Raw genomic sequence first — 18786 nt, 5'->3', positions numbered from 1 at the left:
CGGAGTCGAAGAAGAGGAACGAGAAGAACTCACCGATTTCGCGTTCGATTCATGGCGTGAATGGGTTGAGGAAGATTGGCTTGACGAGGCGAAGCTCTGGCCCTTGGTTCGGTGAGGGGTGGGTGGAACGAAGGACACAGTCGAAGCTGCTGCGGCGGGGCGCGGTGGCCTTCTGTGCTGCTTCTTTCGTGGAGGTGAAGAAAAGATGGAGGGGAGAGACGTGTGTGAGGAGGCTTAGTGGTTGGCGTGGTCCAGGGGATCTTCCTTGTGGAGATAAGGAGGGGGAGCAGGTGAGGAGAGCTTACGCGCAGGGCGTAGGCGTGCATCGATGGTCTCCTCCTGTCGCTGTCCGTCATTGACGAGGAAGGGCAAGAGAAAAGGAGAAGACCGAACCGGTACCGGGCTGGGGTGGTGTTGGGCCGGAAGAGAAAGGTGAGGTTGCTGGGTTGGCTTGGGCCGCCGGGAAAAGAAGGAGAAATGGCCAGGGGGAGAAGAACATGTCGGGTCAAACTAGGTTAGGTTTTTTTCCTCTTTTCGACAACATTTTCTCCTTCGATTTTGAAAACTATTTTGAAAACCCGTTGCAGTATTTTAATAATCGGTTGCAGTATTTAGGTGCATTATGTGTATGAAGTGCAAATAGATTAAAATCCGTGGCAACGGTATACTAGCATTTAACGAGTCACTGAAAATTTGAAGAGCGTGTGTGGGTGACCACATCCCAAACGACAAGGAAAAAAACGCTGGCCATTTCGACTCGACTCGACCCGGCTCGCCTGCTTTCTATTTTGTCTCCCACCTCCACCTCCGCCTCGCGAGATCTCCAACTCCAATGGCGCCGGCCGCCTAAACCTAGCCCCTCCCAACAACCCAGTTGCGCCGGCGACGACCACCAGCGCGGCGGCCATGTCTACGGATCGAGAGAAGGAGCGGGAGGCGGAGCTGGAGGGCGCCATGTACACAAACTGCCTACTCCTCGGCCTTGATCCCGCCGTCCTCGGCTCTCCCGCCGCCGCTGCCTCCCCTCGCGTCGGCCTCTTCCGCCACTCCAACCCTCGCCTCGGCGAGCAGCTCCTCTACTTCCTCCTATCATCCCTACGCGGCCCCGCACAGTCCGCCAAGGCACGCCACGCCACGCGCGCTCAAACCCCCCCGTCCCCCCCCCCCCCCCCCCCCTCCGTGTTTCTGATGATTGTGATTCTCCGTTGCGCAGGACTTCGACAAGGTGTGGCCGATCTTTGATTCCGCGCAGTCCAGGGAGTTCCGCAAGGTTGGATTTTGCAGATTTGCTTACCTCTTCTGACAATTGGGTACGCACGGAAGCCACCTTTGTTTTGACTTTTTGTTGGTTGGTTAGATCGTTCAAGGTATTATTAGCGAGCTGGAGCAGCAGGGAGCGCTGCCAAGGAGCAACTCCAGAGTTTCGTCGCTTGCCACCTGCTGCGGGCCGAGGTCAGTCGAACATGCATGCCTCTAGTTGATTCGGTCAGAAATCTGCTAGTCCTGCTTGTGGTACAGTGCAATGTAGCTTTAATTGCATTCATCGAAACCTTACTACTAAGTTGAAGAGGCCAGCTGAAACTAGGTGCAAGCATGTGCCTTTCTATGATTCCATATTGTTCCTTAATAGGTTTGGAGCATCTCTTAATCATTTTTATTGTCTTAAGTCAACTTTGCAAGTATTTTTTCAAGTGCCATATTGAAAGCCAGATCTTCATGATGATCTTTAAGATATCGAAAATGGGACTACAGTATGTAACCACTTAGTTCTCAGTTTAAGGAAAAATAGTCCAGTACTGACCGGAGGGAGGGCTGGGCACGCATATCATTAGTGCGTGGGCGCGTCGATTAATTACTTCTGGAGATGGTAGTAATCATTGATGCGAACTACTTGCTTGTAGATCAGCTGATCTGACAACTTGGTACATTTTCAAAGTTGTCCTTGTAACAGTTTGTACTCCCTACACTGATGCAGATTTGTTGAGCTTTTATGGCAACTCTCTGTACACGCCTTGAGGGAGGTCCACAGGAGAACATTTGCGGCTGATGTAGCATCAAATCCTTTGCCAGCTGCACTCACAGATGTTTCTTATCTTCACGCAGCTGCATTACTTCCTGTAACGAAGGCAAGGATGGCTTGCGCTTAAATTTTCTGAGCTCTTGATTTATATTCTAACGTACCGTGACCCTTTTTTTTTCTGAATGCGTACTGTGACCCTTTCATATGATTAATGTCAATCTTAAAATTCTCATCATTAATAAAGAAAATATGAAGTCCTGGAAATTCTTATCAGTAGGGAACTTTATACACTGGTGAGTATTTTACTTAGTATGGTTCTGTAATGCTCGGTACTTTGGGCACCTCACAATAGGTACATTCGATTTTTTTTTGTGGCGTGACCAATAACGAGTATACAACAGACACTAGCTCAATACATCAGGCTTTATGCACAACAAGTCCATTTAGTGAAACAAGATTTATCTCTTCTTTTCTTGAGCATGGCAAGATAATAGTCCCCTTAGAGAGCTGACTTCTTTGTTGATCCTGTTGACTTTCCTTATCGGTAAAGAATGAGTATAGTTTGAGAAGTGGTTCCTAGGAAAATATTTATGATGCGGCTTCAGTGAACATATCCTTACCTTGGAAGATATATAGTTCACAGAGAGGCCATAAACACAACATAAACCAATGAAACTTAGGAAGGCAGTAGGCTTATATAGCTGTTATACTGATGGGCACATAAACCATTTTTTGATCCAGATTTAGGCTCTGTTTGGCATTGACGCAGATTATGAATTATGTTGTGTTGATTCAAGGTAATCGATTGTTTAGATGCCTGCTTATTTCCCATCAGTTTGCAAATGCACTCATCGTTTTGTTGCAGAACATGTATGATGAAAATGTGAGAGGACAAAACTTAGTCAGCCTGATTTATCTACATTTAATTTGATTTATAAAGAAGAGCAACAGACCTTTTGTGGTTTCTTATCTGCAGCAGCTTAAAAATACAGCACCACTAGCACATCACAGTTCAGCAATAACAAACTGAGGTTGAAACCACAATCTATCCAAATGTCAGGGCCATCTTTATTACCAGTGAGGAAAAAATGGCCTATGTTATATTTCCTTGTAGTAAAACATCCTGTTATCCGAGGGCTTATTTTTTTCTTTGTGAGTTTATATGCTACTTCATATTTTAATTATTGGATCTGCATTAAATGGCTTTATTGTGAATTGATGAGATATTCTTAACAGGCAAGGATAGCTCTTGAGAGGCGTAAATTTCTAAAAAATGCAAATATTGCTGTTCAAAGGCAAACAACCTGGTCAAATTTAGCCCATGAAATGACAGCTGAATTCCGAAGTCTATGTGCTGAAGAGGTACACAGTAACTTCTATACTTGCGATTCAGATAGTTACTTGGTACATCCTGTTTTCATTCTGTATTATCTTCATGTGGAGTTTTCAGGCATATCTGCAACAGGAGTTAGAGAAGCTGCAAGATATGAGAAACAAAGCTAAGCTGGAGGGTGAATTGTGGGATGAACGTATCTCGACCTCGTCTGGACAAAATTCACATTTGGTATCTAAGGCAACCCGTTTGTGGGAATCAATATTGGCTCGTAAAGGTACAAAGTATGAAGCATCATTAACAGAATATATGTCTAGGATGTTCAAAATATCTATATCATGCACACTCTAAAAGTCTAAATATTCATATCTGGCATACTCATAAACTACAGTGCTTTTCTGTAGTATATCAACGTATCTTGTAAGCTGGTTTTTAGGCTAGCATCCTAACTCCTACTACATCCGTTTCAATGAATAATAAGGCGTATAAATTTAGTCAAAAGTCAAAGCTTACTAAGTTTGACCAAATATATAGAAAAAAATATAAACATCTATAATATTAAATAATTACATTATAAAAATATATTTTATGGTGAATCTGTTGATACTGATTTGGTATTGTAAATGTTTATATTTTTTACCATAACATTGACTTTTGACTAAATTTATACGCCTTATTCATTGCAATGAAGGGAGTAAGTTACCTGAACCTGATACGTAATGTGGGTACATGAATACAGATACAGAGGTACCACAGTGCAATATATTCCAAAATTAATCGAGGACATGTCAACACAGGGACTCGGTGATTATATATTCGTTGAAAAATAAGAAACGTACAGAGGCTAGACAAGAGCAAGACGCTGATATTTTGTGCTTGCCATGACAGCGGAGAGTGGGCACATATCTACGTCATATACAGTGGACACAACAAAAAACGGGGTTTCAACATGCCACTCACCATAGAAGAAATCTATAAGGTGCACTGTTGTTTATATGCTCGAGTCTAGAAAACGGAGGTGACTTGGTAGCTCAGGCTGTCAGCCATGAGATGATGGAGGGAGCGAAGATGGGGCTGGTTGAGAGGGTGTTGCCTGCCAGACTTGAGTGTTGAGGAGGCGCCGTCAGGTGGATCAACATCTTAGTTTAGGTAGGTATGGAGGGAGAAGGTGATTGGAGAGAGAAGAGGGGATGATGGCAGAATAGGGCCACATCCGTTTGGATTTGAGGGTTGAGGCGGCAAGTTGTAAAGCTGGAGAGGAACGCCAGTCGGAGTCGAGCAGAGAGCAGAGTAGAAATAGGATTCTTTGGGGGATTCATGGGTTGCGATTTTGGATTGAAATTTGTTAGTAGGCTTCGATTTGAGTTACATTAGCACTAGAAAGTGTCGGCTGAGTATCAGGGGCTATGATATTAAAATCCACCAGTACTTGCCAACTAAAAAGCACGGACACGGGGACGGAAAGACGGGGATACGGGATACGGCATTTTCCAAAAACAGCCATTCGGGGATACAGCAAGTATATATAAAATAAAATAAATATATGCCATGCAATATAAAGTTATGACAGAAAATTAATGAGAAAGAGATCAGAAAAGAGAATACTGCCCCATTTGGTGTCTCTTTTATCAAGTGCTTGACTGATTCTCGTCCCAATTGTCAAATACCCAGCAAGAACATGATAAATAGGAGCTAACAAGGCTGAGATGGCAACAGAAATTGCAATGAAACTTTGCATTTCCTCCACGGCTACCAGCGGAAGCAGCACTGCAGTAGCACCACAAAGCTTCTCCACATCCATAGATGATATCTAGGATCTACAGCCCTAGGATGCCCTTTACTGTCACCCACGGATGATTAGCTACCGGCTCCACCTCTTCCAGATGCCATGCTACCTAGGATCGATGTGGAGGAATGAGGAGAGGCTGAGGAATTGAAGGACTGATACGTAGATGAGGATCTGCCGAGGCTGCTGGGTTACCTGCGGTGCTGGAGGAGGCGGTCGCCGGTCGAATCCCGGCGGCGGCGGCGGCGGCGTCGAGTCCAGGCGGCGGCGACGTCGAGTCCAGTCGGCGGCGACGGCGAGTCCAGGCAGTGACGGCTTCGATCCAGGAGGCAGCGTCGCAGCCTCGCAGGGGAGGCAGAGTGGCTCGTGCCCTAATAATTGGTTTGGTGTTGGGCCGAGGCTGTGTTGATGGGCCAGGCCGTATCCCAAACGTGTCCAGCCGTATCCCTTTATTTTTTTCAATTTTTTTAATTCGAATTTCAGGGATACACCAAAATTCGCGTATCCCGCCGTATCAGACGGCAGATCGGCAGTTTCTGCCGTATCCGTGCTTTCAAGCTTGCCAATATCATACTGATGCAGCACCTCGAGGGAGTATCGGGATAACCTAGCTTGTATCATCTAAGCCTCATAAAGTGAGTTTATTCTTAGATAAGCTCTAAGAGCAAGTAGGTATAATGATCTTGTAAGTCTGTCTTATGAAAAAAAATTCTTATCTAGAAGCTATTCCGGAAAATACTAGACCACAGTTCCTTGTTAGGACAAGAGAATCTTGGGTGCTGCGAGGCTGGGTTTGGGTTTCCTTTCGGATCTAAGCTGATTTAAATTAGGATTGTATTGGTCATAGGCAAAAAATCTAAATAAGAAGGCATCCTCAGTCATAGCTATATTTTTCCACTTTAAGCAACATTCAATATTGTTGAAAGAGAGAAAAGGTTCTTATTCTCGTGGCTTTGCTACACAGCTTTATATGATTTTTTTTGAGAAAGCTTTATATGATGTTGTAATTCTTTATTGTCATGTCATCTTGGCAAATATAGGATACTCCTCGTGTTAGGTTTCACAGACTTATGGTGATGCTCCTTCTAGATAGTGATGGAATTATTCTTGCAGGCCAGCATGAGGTCTTAGCTTCCGGGCCAATTGAAGATCTTATAGCACATCGTGAGCATAGGTGTGTTCCACTTCTGTTAAACTTTACAACTTAATCTAAATATCCTCTGTTAGCATTATTTCACCTTTTTACACAAAATGCAATACTGTTAGGTACCGTATATCTGGATCACAATTGCTAGCAGCAATGGATACGAGTTCAAGTGTTCCACATTCAGAATTACTATCAGCTCGAGCTGGTGAATCTCAAATGTTGGACAAGCAGGAGCAGATATCTCTATTCCAGGGAAAGGAAGAAGCCCTTTCAAGATTAGATGATAGAAATGGGCGTACCCAACAAACTGTTGATGTAGCTGAAATTCTTCGACGTTGGACTCACGCTTTGCAGCGTATTCATAAACAGTCCCTTCATTTGGTAAGCTATTGATTTATTTATATAATATCAGAGCATGATCAAACTAAGAGTTTTACAAAAGCGTGCATTCTAATACGTTGCACTTATCTTAAATATTAGTGTAAAATTCCATTGCATTGCTCCTGTAGAAGCATTGAATGCCAGTTTTGATATTTGATTGTAGGTCAACACAACTGTTAAAGTAAGTGCACAATTAAATGTTAAACGGACCACAAGACAATACATATAGAACTAAACAATCCATGGACTAGACTATATTAAGAAATGGGGACATTTAATCCCGATAAATATTTTGGGCTGGGCCATGTTGCAAGGCTATCAGTATGCACCGCGAGGTACCAGCATATTTTTCTTATAAAGATGAAAAGAACCTGACATACCGCCCATGCATATTTACGTACTGGTGGTGTATTGGTGACGTGTCTTATTGCGTACTGGTATGGTGATATCCCAAGTATTGGTGCATCACACGTTCTGAACCAATGTATTTTGGATAATTGACCTGCAACTATCTACTAATTTATAGGCCAAAGCAAATGATGGGGAGGGGCCAGAATTACTCCGCAGTGCGTCTGACGGTGAAGCTAGTACCCATGCCGACTCATTAACTGCAACACTGGCTGAACATCGCCAGCATTTAGTCAGTATACAGGTAACAGCAACATCCTTACCAGGATGCATCTGGTTTGCAGATTTACAGGATAATTTTATGCATCATTTAATTGATTCTTTAATCTTTTGCCCTTATTTCCTCTTCTAGGGCCTAATTAATCAACTAAAGGAAGCTATTCCAGCAATGCAGCAGTCAATTACTGATCTTTCAGAGGAAGTGAATAGTGTACCTAGTAATCCAGTGGATCAAACAAACTCCAGACAATTGTTGTCTGGGCAAAATACAGTGTTTGTAAGACCAGAAGTAAGACATAACACACATTTGCTTGTATTTCTGTTTGTTGATTTACTTGAATTTTCTTTTCTGTTGTTTTCCCAATATGGAAATAATGCAACTCCTATTCTGAGTGTATATTTTTTTGTCGTACTATCTTCATTCCTGTGTCCATACCAGAACATTTAGTTTTCCATCATATGGTGGGGGCTGTTTGGTTTGAGGAATGCCTCCATCCTGGTATAATATGATTGTTGAAATGTGTGTTTGGTTGGTCCTCAGTTGTCACTGGATTGTAGGATCCAAGAGCCTTGCATTCGGTTAGTGTAATGGGATGAACTCATCCTAGTACCGACAACACCTTTTTAAATGGTACAAGGTTGTCACATGACCATGATCCCAATCCTCTCAATAAGTGAGGGCTTGCTCTTGCATAGGGGTAGTGCTCAAACCAAATGGGCCATTGCTTCCTCATAGATAGTCACCACAAAATACATTTTTTGATGATGTTAATTGGCTTTTGTGCCTTTGTCTATTTATTCTTATGCTTTCTAACTTCTCACTTTTGAGCAGGAAAGCAGCAGTGAAGTTTCAGAGATGACTTCTAAGCTTTCTTCTACACACATCGACAAGGCTGGCAGTAGTCCTGCTCTAAAGTTACCTCCTTTATTTAGTCTGACTCCAAGTTCTTCTGGCAAAGGAACACAGACACAAAGACGGAATGCACTAGCACGCCAACCTAGTCAAGAAATTCTGCCTCAAGAGAAAACACTTGTCCTCCCTTCCACCAAAGATCAAGGAAACGGTTCAATTCATGGTATTTATATCTTAATACATAGGCTAGATCAGCTTCTTGTGTTCCTTCTTATTTTGCTGACTACAATCTGCTTTTGATAAATGGTGCTTCATTTGCTGCTCTATATTGTCTTTCCAGAAAATTATGGTTATTTTGCTCATGATATCAGACGTTCTGTTCGTGAAGCTGCTCTATCAAAGCCATTGAGCAACACGGAGAGTCCTCAGGACGATAGTAGTGATGATGGTTCAGAGCACTTTTTCATTCCCCTGTCATCAGGTACTTCGAGGAAGGATGTGGGTGCTGTGGGAAATCGAAGAAAACAAAAAATAGTTATATCATCATCACAGACAAAGTTACCCAAGAGCACAAGTGATCAGTACTTCAATTCTGACAGCCCAATTCATACAACTTCAGCCCTGTCAAGTGCTGGAAACTTTTTTGATCCACTCAGTAGTAGTCAATCATTTATGACAGATGATGCTCTTGATCAATTATTCTCTCCACCACTTCTGTTGGAGTCTTCATTATTTCACGACGCATACGAGGACTTGCTTGGTAAGTCTTTTCAAACTTCTTAAAGTAATTATGTCTGTCATGTAACTATATGCATACTACTATTGGTAAGTCTTTTCAAACTGCTTAAAGTGATTATGTCTATCATGTCACTATACGCATACTACTACTTTGTGAGTTTTTGTGCTGTCTGAATTGATCGGTCTTCAGTATCTGTCAAATACTTAAGATCTAAATAAGAGACACTCACGGATAAGATTTGCTGCACCATTTTCTATTTTTTAGGCTAACAAGCACAAAGCTTCACACTAACTGATATGTATCTGTTTTGCAGCACCATTATCAGAAACTGATGCAGCTTTAATGGAACATTAGGCTTCACATGTACACTATGCAATACTTTAACCACTGCCTGAAGCTTCAGCGCTTAACTGCAGCCTAGAGGCACGGATGGTGGGCATATACGGGGTGAATTCTTGGGAATTATTTTGCTGGTTGAGTTGCATGCCAGTTGCCACTAGCTCGTGAGAGGATGCCTCTGCCTCTGAAGGTGGACGATTCTATTTGGAGAGAGAAGGGCGTATAGAGGTGATATAGATGTCTGGGATGGTGTGACGTACCAACTACCAGTGTGCACAGTAAGAAAATGCTAGATCTTGTGTATTTAGTATACAGCATCTGTATTTGTATTGTAGTAATTTTATCCACTTATTCAAGTGCCTGTTTTGATGCCATTGTGCCAATTGTTATGCTGAGTGTTCCTCCATATATTTAGGACTGTCAGGTTATTAGCATTTGCTGGTCTGTGGAAGTTGTTGTTTTATTGTTGTTGAAGGAACTCTGCTAGTACCAGAGGATTGAAATCCCGAGTAGCAAGGGTAGTGTACATATGCGCTCCTTCAAATCTTGGGAAGTTTGTTTCCTTACTGTTTTTTTTTTGTTAAGAGGTTATTCGTGGGGAGTATTCATGTTGAGTTTGTTTTGTAGAATGCAAACTTCTGGTAATGCAAATGCAACGTGTTGGTGACATGGCTGCATAACATGCGGCCGTCCATTCTGGTGTTCCTGTCATTAATATCTTGCGGCTGACTGTCCAATTATGAGTCGTTTTTCATTAATAGTTCACCGCTGACGATCAGATTTTATCTCACTTGTCATGACGAATAATATATCTTTCCTGACTGTTTCTGATAGTGTAATTTGCGGCTGACATCTGTTTCTGATGGTGTAATTTGCAATTGACATCTGATCTTGTCCGTCGTTCTATTTTCTAAATACTGATGTTCATATTTTCTTTAAACATCACTAGTTATGATTTTCGAATTAAAAAAATCAATATTCGTCATTTAAAAACATTCATTTTTAGAATTTGTATCCGCATTGTACATACCCATCCTGAAATGTACAAAAAACCAGAGAAAATAGCAATTTGCAACATAACTGCTTACATCCACAAATTCAATCTGTAGCCTAACAATGGTTTTCATTTTCATGTGGCAAATTGTTCAACTCCAAAAAAAGGCAAAAGGAAAGTTTTAAGCACCAGAACTTGAAATTGATCCAAACGTGGCCGCAACCAAATGTGCCGTGAGCGCCGTCATGGTCGTCGAGCGCAAGGAAGAAGGGAAAGAGCAGCTCATACAACGTCCAGTCTACTACATCAGCGAAGCCTTCACCGAGTCAAAGCAACGGTACCCGCACTACCAAAACCTAGTCTACTCCGTGTTCCGTGCCCAGAGGCGACTGGCCCCTTACTTCCACGAGCACCTGATCAAGGTCGCTGCCTCGACGCCACTCGCCGATATCATCCTCAATCGCGATGCGACTGGTCGAATCGCCAAATCGGCGTCCACAACATTACCTACGAGCCACGCCGTGCAGTCAAGTCCGAGGCGCTGGCCGATTTCTTTGCTGACTGGGAAGAAGCGTTGCAGCCAATCTCCCCGGCGGACCTGAAGCACTGGACCCTCTACTTCGACGGCTCCAAGAACCTCGAAGGAGCAGGGGCAGGAATCGTCCTCATCTCACCAAAGGGCGACACCATGAGGTACGTCCTGCAGCTACAATTCGAGCCCTGCACCAACAACATGGCTGAGTACGAGGCACTCCTCCATGGCATGCGCATCGCCAAGGAGATGCGCGCAACAAGACTGCGCTGCTTCGGCGACTCCGACCTCGTCGCCAGCCAAACCTCCGGCACCTGCGACGCCACTGACGCCAACATGATCGCTTACAAGCGAGCAGTCGACCAGGCCGGCGCCAATTTCGCCGGACACATCGTCGAGTGGGTCGACAGGTGCAAGAACGAAGAAGCAGACACACTTGCCAAGCTTGGTTCCAAGCGACTACCACCCCCGCCAGGCGTTTTCCACGACATCCTCACCCACCCGTCGGTGCGAGTACCCCGGGAGGCCGACATCACCGAGCCACCCGCACCCGAATTTGTGCTAGTCGCAGTCGTCTCCGACACTGGGGACTGGACGGAGCCGTACATGAATTACCTCGAGCGACAGGTCCTGCCGATGGACGAAACAGAGGCGCGCATGATCGTGCGCCGATGCAAGTCCTTCACCATCATCAACAACGAGCTCTAAAGCGCAACATCTCTGGAGTATTCCAGCGGTGCGTCAATGCCAAAGAGGGTCGCAAGATCCTGCGTGACATCCACGCAGGGGACTGCGGCCACCACGCGGGCACACGCTCGATAGTGGCCAAAGCCTTTCGACACGGCTTCTACTGGCCAACAGCACACGCCGATGCAGTCGAACTCGTTCGCGCGTGCGTCGGGTGCCAGAAATATGCGAGGCAATCGCACATGCCGGGCTCAGCACTGAAGACCATCCCCCTCGATCACCTGGCCATTCGCCGTTTGGGGGCATGGATATGGTGGGGAAGTTCAAAACAGCCCCCGGCGGGTACACCCACCTCCTCGTCGCCGTTGACAGATTCACAAAATAGGTGGAAGCAAAACCCATCAAGAAATGCGACGGCAAGACCGCCACAAAATTCCTGCAGGAATTGATCTATAGCTACGGATACCCGCACAACATCATCACCGACAACGGTACAAACTTCGCCAAGGGAGAGATGGCCGACTTCTGCGAAGAAAATGGGATCCGACTCGACCTCGCCTCAGTCGCACATCCCGAGTCGAATGGCCAGCAGAGAGAGCAAATCAGAGCATCCTCCACGGAATCAAACCGCGACTGAAGGTACCTCTGGAACGCGCGACCGGGTGCTGGGCGGAAGAGTTACCCTCCGTACTCTGGGGCATTCGCACAACTCCAAACAGGTCGACCGGCTATACTCCCTTCTTCCTGGTGTACGGCGCCGAAGCTGTCATGCCGACTGACATCGATCACGACTCGCCACGAGTCGCAAACTACGCCGAAGAAGAAAACGAGCTCGCCCGGCAAGACGGCGTCGATCTCCTCGATGAGGAACGAGACCTCGCACTCTCCAGAATGGCTATATATCAACAAGGCCTCTGACGCTATCACAGTTGCCGTCCAGGAGGGCGACCTCGTCCTTCGGGTAATCCAGGACAAGAAAGGCATGCACAAGCTATCTCCTCCATGGGAAGGGCCATTCGCCGTCAGCCGCGTACTCGGCAACGACGCCTATTATCTCACCGATGTACGCAAAGACGACAACGGCGAGCCACTCACCAGGGAGGTCGAACGCCCCTGGAACATCAATCTCCTCCGCCGGTTTTACACCTAGTCGCCATGTAAGCAACATCTGAATATCAATAAAGATATTAGCTACTCCATTCGCATTCGCCGACCCACACGTAACCGTGCACCGCACGAACATATCTCCCAAGTCGCCGATACGAGCTAGTCGCCAAGCCGCGCAGCTCAGGAACAGAGAGACTTTCGCTTGCTGCTGCTGGTAGAGCAATCCACAAACAGCTAAGTAGCTCGGCTAACAAGGACGCGGTGTGCAAGCCAGTCGCAATACCAGGATTGGCCCACTTCCCGTTCCTTACGCCGTCAAGCGAAAACGGCGACTGTATCCTTTAGCAGGGTTGCTCGCTTGACCAGCCCTCCTGGCCCTAGCAAACGTACAATGCTACGCTATACAACATATAATCGCCCTCCTCTACCTTAGGCAGGTGACTTGGAAAGGCTAAGTACTACGACCAGGGACTCCACAAAACGGACCCGCGGCTCGCTAAGGAAAAACGCCAAAACAAGAACCTCCTTTGGAGTCGCCATGCGACTAGCCCAACGGGCCACGACGAGCGGCATGCTATAATATACAACACCAACAAATGCCAAACTCCCCTACCCTTGAGGTAGCTACTCGCACCATACGACTACGTACTGCGACTGGGGACTTCGCAAAACGAATATCCAGTTCGAACAGGAAAACAGTCAATGTCGATAGTCCTTATCGAGGCCGCCCAGCGACTGGCCCCTCGGGCCACGGCGAGTAGGCTCATTAAGCAAAAAATCGCACAACGAAGCAAGACAAAAAGACATTCAACTCACATATGCCAGATAAGGTAGACCCGCTCCATACATAAACTTATGTTAACCAAAACACCCGCGAGTCGCATCCGTAGACTCACGGGAACAAAATGTTTCATTACAGGTTACAGGGGGAGCATCCCCCCCTCCCCCCCCCCCCCCCCCCCACACACACGACAGAAGCTACCCTACTTGGAGGAACTGGCCTCAGGGTCGACCACCGGCCCAGCACCACCTTCTCCGTGAAGGAACTTTGGCGTGTACTTCACCACTGTGTACGTCGACAAGGCATTGTTGGTGGCGGCAGAGAATAGGCGCTCGGCGGGGAAGTCCTTCGGCCCCTCCCCGGCTCCCTTCTTCTTAGCATCCTCCGAAGCCGTTTGGCTGGTGATGTGCGTCTCTAGGTCCGCCTCTCTAGGTCCGCCGTCACCAGCACGCGGTCAGCATATGAGCGGACCAAATCCATCAGGCACAGCACCTCCGCGACATCGAAGTCACCGGTCTCGGACGAAAAGCCCGCCGTCACCTCCTCCACATCAAAGCCCTCGGAGTAGTGGGCAAGCACCATGCTCAGAGCCATGGTGATGCCCACCTGACACGACGAGCGGCGCAGCCACTCTACCACCGCTGGAACGCCGGTGACGGCCTTGAAGACCGACGCAGCATCGCGCGGGATCCGCTCCCGCGGGCTCAGGTACTGGAGCGCCGCCAGTATGTCCCCCGCGCACTGGATAATGCGCGTCGTCGCGGTCTCAAAGCACTCGCGAGGGGTCGCCGTCTCCACGAAGTCGCACGTCCCTGAAAGACAAGGAAAAACAAAGCAAAGTCAGCACTCGTCAAAACGGACTCGCCACGCTCGGGGACTGGCCCCCCAAGCGGAATCGCCACGCTCGAGGACTGGCCCCCCAAGCGGACTCGCCACACTCGGGGACTGGCCCCCCAAATGGCATCGCCACGCTCGGGGATTGGCCCCCAAGCGGACTCGCCACGCTCGGGGACTGGACCCCTATGCGGACTCGCTCGAGGACTGGCGACTCCAACAAACAAGTAACATCAATAAAATACGAACACTTACCAAGGAGCTGCCGCGACATCTCGCGGACGAACGATTCGAAGCTGGTCTTCTCCTTCTGTACAGCCAGAAGGGTCGACTCTGACGCCTCCCTCGTGGCAAGTTCCTCGGCGTGTTTCTTCTCCAGCGCCGCCAGTTGCTTCTTCACATTCGTGGTCGCCGTGCGAGCCACGTCCCTCTCCTGCAGCGCGGCGACGAGCTTGACCTGATGCTCGGCGATCGCATCCTCAAGCTCCTTGCTCTTCCCCTCAAGGACCTTGGTGAGGTCGGCGACCTCAGCCCTCCCCCTCTTTGCTGCAGCCTCCCCCTCCGTCGCCCGGAAGTCGGCTTCCCGGTACAGCGATTCCTTCATGTACCCGGAGCGAGCGTCAGCAAGCGCCTTCTCACGCGCCTCTGCTACAAAAAAAGTGGCAAGGAACAACCCAACAATCAACACAACAATCAAAGGCACGAGGGATGAACAATTACTACCGATGGCGATCAGCTGACGGTTCTTCTTCGCGGCCTCCTCCACCAAAGCCATCAAGCGTCTCATCTCCGCCTGAAAGGACATACATATCAACCAATGTCAGTCGTTCGATCACCAAAAATGGAAGACTCGACTCGCCCCTTCAGCCCAAGTAGACCCTCGGGGACTGAGGGGACCGTAGTACAGAACATAAGATACTCACCACATGAACGTCGTTGAGAGCTGCGTGTAGCTCGGTAAACGACAAAGTCGAGAGCGGCGGCTGGTGGGACTCGTGTACCTCATCGCCCTGCACCACCGCCTCCGTCGACGGAGCCCCCTCCTTCGGCGCGACAGGCTCATCGTGACGAGCTGGGTCCCTCGTCGTCTTCGTTCGCTGCTCCTTCAGCGGCGCAGCCGGAGAGGCACGCTCCTCGGTGACTACCGGCTCTCTCTCCACCACAGGGGGAGCGACTGGGCGCTTGCCGTCCGAACCCCTTCCCATCACGGACTCGGCGTCCGTCTTCGTGGCCGCGGTCCCAGCCGCACTCGCCGAGGCCTCGCCTCCGGCGGCTGGCCCTGCCACGCTAGCAGTCGCGCTAGCAGTCTTCTTCATAGCCGCGGGTTGCCCTCGCGACGCCGCCATGTCCGCGGGGTCGGCCGCTGCCTTCTTCGTCTCGGCGGCCTTCTTTGCCTCGGCCGCCCTCGTGGCCGCCGCCCCGTGCACTGGGGCAGTCTTCTTCAGGACCTTCTGCGTGGCCCTGCGAGGGATCAGAGTGAGCTTTCCGACATCCCGACCAACAATGAAGAAACTAGACAGAACAAGTGACACTTACTTCACCGTTGGGAGCGCCTTCACGCCAGGGTCGACCCACGCCCCAACGTCGAGCGCGGCCTGGAGGGGCCGCTGGAGCTCCGTCATGCCTTCTAGGACAGTCTGGCGCGGTCGCTTGGGACGCGGCTCCTCAGTCTCCTTCGCGGGCCCCTTGGCAGGCCACCTTCCTTCTGGAGGCGAGGTCGTCTCTTCCTCCTCCTCCTCCCATGCGCCTTCCTCTGTAGGGCTCTGCGACGAGGAGGTCGCTCCCCTCTTCGAGCCGCGGGGGAGCCGGACGAAGTCCCACGCCTCGGAGTCCGACTCCGTGCGGTCCCCGTCGTCCTCGTCCTCATCTTCATCAACCTCCTCGCCCTCGGTCATCTCCGGGGGCTCCTTCCCGACGAGTGTGGGGAGGTGGTTGGCGATCTTCTGCCACCTCTGCATCATGACCAAAAGAACACGTTAGAGACTCCGCCTACCCGACGCAAAGAAAAGCCAAGCCACCACGTACCTTGGTCGCCGGCTTGTCCTCGGAGAAGGGCTGCAGCCCGGCGTCGAGGGAGGTGAACATGGTCGTGGTGATCCTGGCAAGCGCCTTCCGGTACTCGTCTTCACTCCACTCGACCGCTGTGGAGCGAGTGCAGTCGTTCTGCCCTCGGTACTCCCACATGTAGTGGCCCCGGCACCGCAGAGGAATCAGGCGCCGGGCGAGCCAACAGTTGTACATATTGGCGGCCGTCAATCCCGCGTCCTTCAATGTCTGGATCGACGACCGCAACATCCTCACCACCTCTCCCTAGTCGCGCGGCAGCGACCGCACGTTGAGGCGTCGGGGGACACTCGGCTCGGGCGAGTATTGGGGAATGTGGACCTCCCTCGGCCGGGTTTGCTTCGTGGCATAAAATCAGAACTTGCGCCATTGCGCTTGCGCCTTCTTCGGGACTGTCATGTCGATGAAGCTCTCCCCGGACTTCACCTGGAACGCGATCCCGCCGTTGGGGATGAGCGACTGGTCGCTCTTGCTCACCCGGGTCGCCCGCCCATGGAAGATTGTTACCCACAATGGGAAATAGGGCGGGCAACCCAGGTAGCACTCGCACAGCGCCACAAACAGAGCGATCTGCTGGACGCTGTGCGGCCCGAGGTCGAAGATTTTGATGTTGTAGAATGCCCAGAGTTGGCGCAGGAAGTCGGAGGTGGGGAGTGCGAAGCCACGGTCGAGGAAGCACATGAAGATCACGAACTCCCCCGACCTCGGCCATGCCTTCGTCTCATTCGCCGCCGGAACTCTCCACCTCTCATGCCTAAACTCGGGGATGATCCCCACAGAGATGTACGGGAGGAGAGACTCCCGAGTAACCTTGGACTTGGTCCATCCCTTGGCCGCCATTGATGCGCTCTAAGCTCGAATGCGAAGGAGAGCAGGAGGAGATGAAGGAGTGAAGAAGGGGAAATGCGGCAGAGTGAGGAGCCCTAACCACCGGAACAACCTTTTATACCTCCGCACTCGCCCGACTTAAGGAACAAGATCCACCATTCAATGCCGTTCCGAAATCGCCGCCCGAAGATCGACGACCGAGATTTGCGCCGGACTAAACTGTGCGGCCGTTAACTAGCCGTTAGCGGTCTTGTCAAGTCCAACGGCAACCACGCGGTAACGGCTCGCGCCTCGGTCAACGTGAAACTAGCTGTTGGAGCCTCCACATGTCTCCCCTGGGTGACAGATGCCGACTGGCACACGACGAATGGCCAGCGCCGACTATCTTTCGCCGACTGGCTAACACCGACTGGCACGCGATGACTGGCCAGCGCCGACTATCTTACGCCGACTGGCCAACACCGACTGGCCCATGGCGACTGAAGACTGGGACCCTAATCTTAACCTTGTTTTTCAGGAGCCCAACAGCGACTCGCTTCGATCCATCGCCAGACCTCTTCAAGTTCTGTCTCAAACCCTTGCTTCATCATCACCGCGCTCGGGGACTACTGATGTGGATATGCCCTAGGGGGTGTATCATCAGTCTCACTCGCCACGGAGTAAAGGGCTCATGGAGGGTTCCAATCGACCCGAGCGACTGGGCACCCGGGCCCTGGTGCGACTGGTCCAAAACCCCCAGGCCCCGATGCGATTGGGCTAAAACCCTCGGATGGGCCGACTGGACATGAGGCCCAAGCGACTGGAGGAGGAGATTACTTGCAAGAAGAGCAACAAATCTCGGATTAGTAGCAATTGATGTGATTCGGACTTATCCTCATGTAACCCTAGATCGGGGGTGCCTATATAAGCCCCCGAGCTAGGCCCTATTCCACACACCATCGGAGATCCAATCTCCCTCGCATTGCTCTTGGCGTAGCCGCTAACTGAGCCCCCCATTGTAATTCTCCACTGAGTAATAGATCTAGCAGGACGTAGACCTTTTACTCTCCGGAGGGGCTGAACCTGGGTAAACCCTTGCGTCATGTGCACCTCGCTCCGCAGATGGCCATGTCTCCTTGCTCCCGCATCAACGAAGTGTTGCACCCTGTAGCACCTGTCGTGGTCACATCCACGACAGGATGAGCACTATGTAGATGATCATGTGCATAAGCAATCTCATGGTGGCGCCGTCTTGAAGGTCCTCTATCTTCATATGTAGCTCCATTGGCCAAGATGGGGAACTTGTAGGCACCAGTCTTGTTCAAGGTGGAGTCGAAACTAGGTTCCACCATGGTGTCGATGTCGTGCTCGGTGCGGTGCTCCATCATGTTGTCGTAGTCGTAGTCGTAGTCGAGGTAGTTCTCCACCATGTCGTCGATGTTATAGTTGAGCTTGGAATGGTGGTCCACCATGTTGTTCATGCTTGGCGAGCCATTGTCGGTGTAGATATCCTCGATGTCGGTCATGTCGGCGATGCTTGCGGAGTCATAGTCGATGTTGAGTTCCACATGTCCCTCCATATCCGCGGTGCTTGCGGAGCTATGATCCTCATGGTACTCCATGTCGTCCTCCGTAGGCTCTTCCTCACTATACATGTTAGTCACAAGGCAAGGTGTATATATGGTGGAAGGAGAACTACACAAGTATCTCACCTTTCATAGCTAGTATCGGAACAATGGTTCAAGCCAAGAGCAA

General features: G+C 49.5%; 2 protein-coding genes and 1 long non-coding RNA gene across 3 annotated transcripts; 2 read left to right on the top strand and 1 right to left on the bottom strand.

Annotated features, from left to right (window-relative positions):
* The first annotated feature begins 800 nt into the window (after positions 1 to 800).
* Positions 801 to 9791, top strand: LOC127300742 (AUGMIN subunit 6). Its single transcript, XM_051330904.2, has 13 exons — positions 801 to 1122; positions 1214 to 1270; positions 1358 to 1452; positions 1976 to 2126; positions 3257 to 3382; positions 3471 to 3630; positions 6253 to 6313; positions 6406 to 6667; positions 7194 to 7319; positions 7428 to 7583; positions 8127 to 8370; positions 8488 to 8907; positions 9200 to 9791. Exons 1-13 carry the CDS (start codon positions 907 to 909, stop codon positions 9238 to 9240), a joined length of 2115 nt encoding a protein of 704 aa, XP_051186864.1. The 5' UTR covers positions 801 to 906; the 3' UTR covers positions 9241 to 9791.
* Positions 4945 to 5564, bottom strand: LOC127300743 (uncharacterized). The gene is made up of 2 exons (XR_007851533.2): positions 5335 to 5564; positions 4945 to 5248 (listed from the first exon to the last, which is right to left on the bottom strand). It is a non-coding gene; the product is annotated as an uncharacterized lncRNA (long non-coding RNA).
* Positions 9792 to 10464: 673 nt separating the features above from the next.
* LOC139831541 (uncharacterized) lies at positions 10465 to 11459 on the top strand. Its single transcript, XM_071820838.1, has 2 exons — positions 10465 to 10641; positions 10734 to 11459. The coding sequence occupies exons 1-2, from the start codon at positions 10465 to 10467 to the stop codon at positions 11457 to 11459; spliced, it is 903 nt and encodes a 300-aa protein (XP_071676939.1).
* The last annotated feature ends 7327 nt before the right edge of the window (positions 11460 to 18786 follow it).

The sequence above is a fragment of the Lolium perenne genome, chromosome 5 (assembly GCF_019359855.2).
Source record: "Lolium perenne isolate Kyuss_39 chromosome 5, Kyuss_2.0, whole genome shotgun sequence".
NCBI lineage: Eukaryota > Viridiplantae > Streptophyta > Magnoliopsida > Poales > Poaceae > Lolium > Lolium perenne.
Note: the sequence above shows the minus strand (reverse complement) of the source record. Positions and strands in the feature narration are given on the sequence as shown.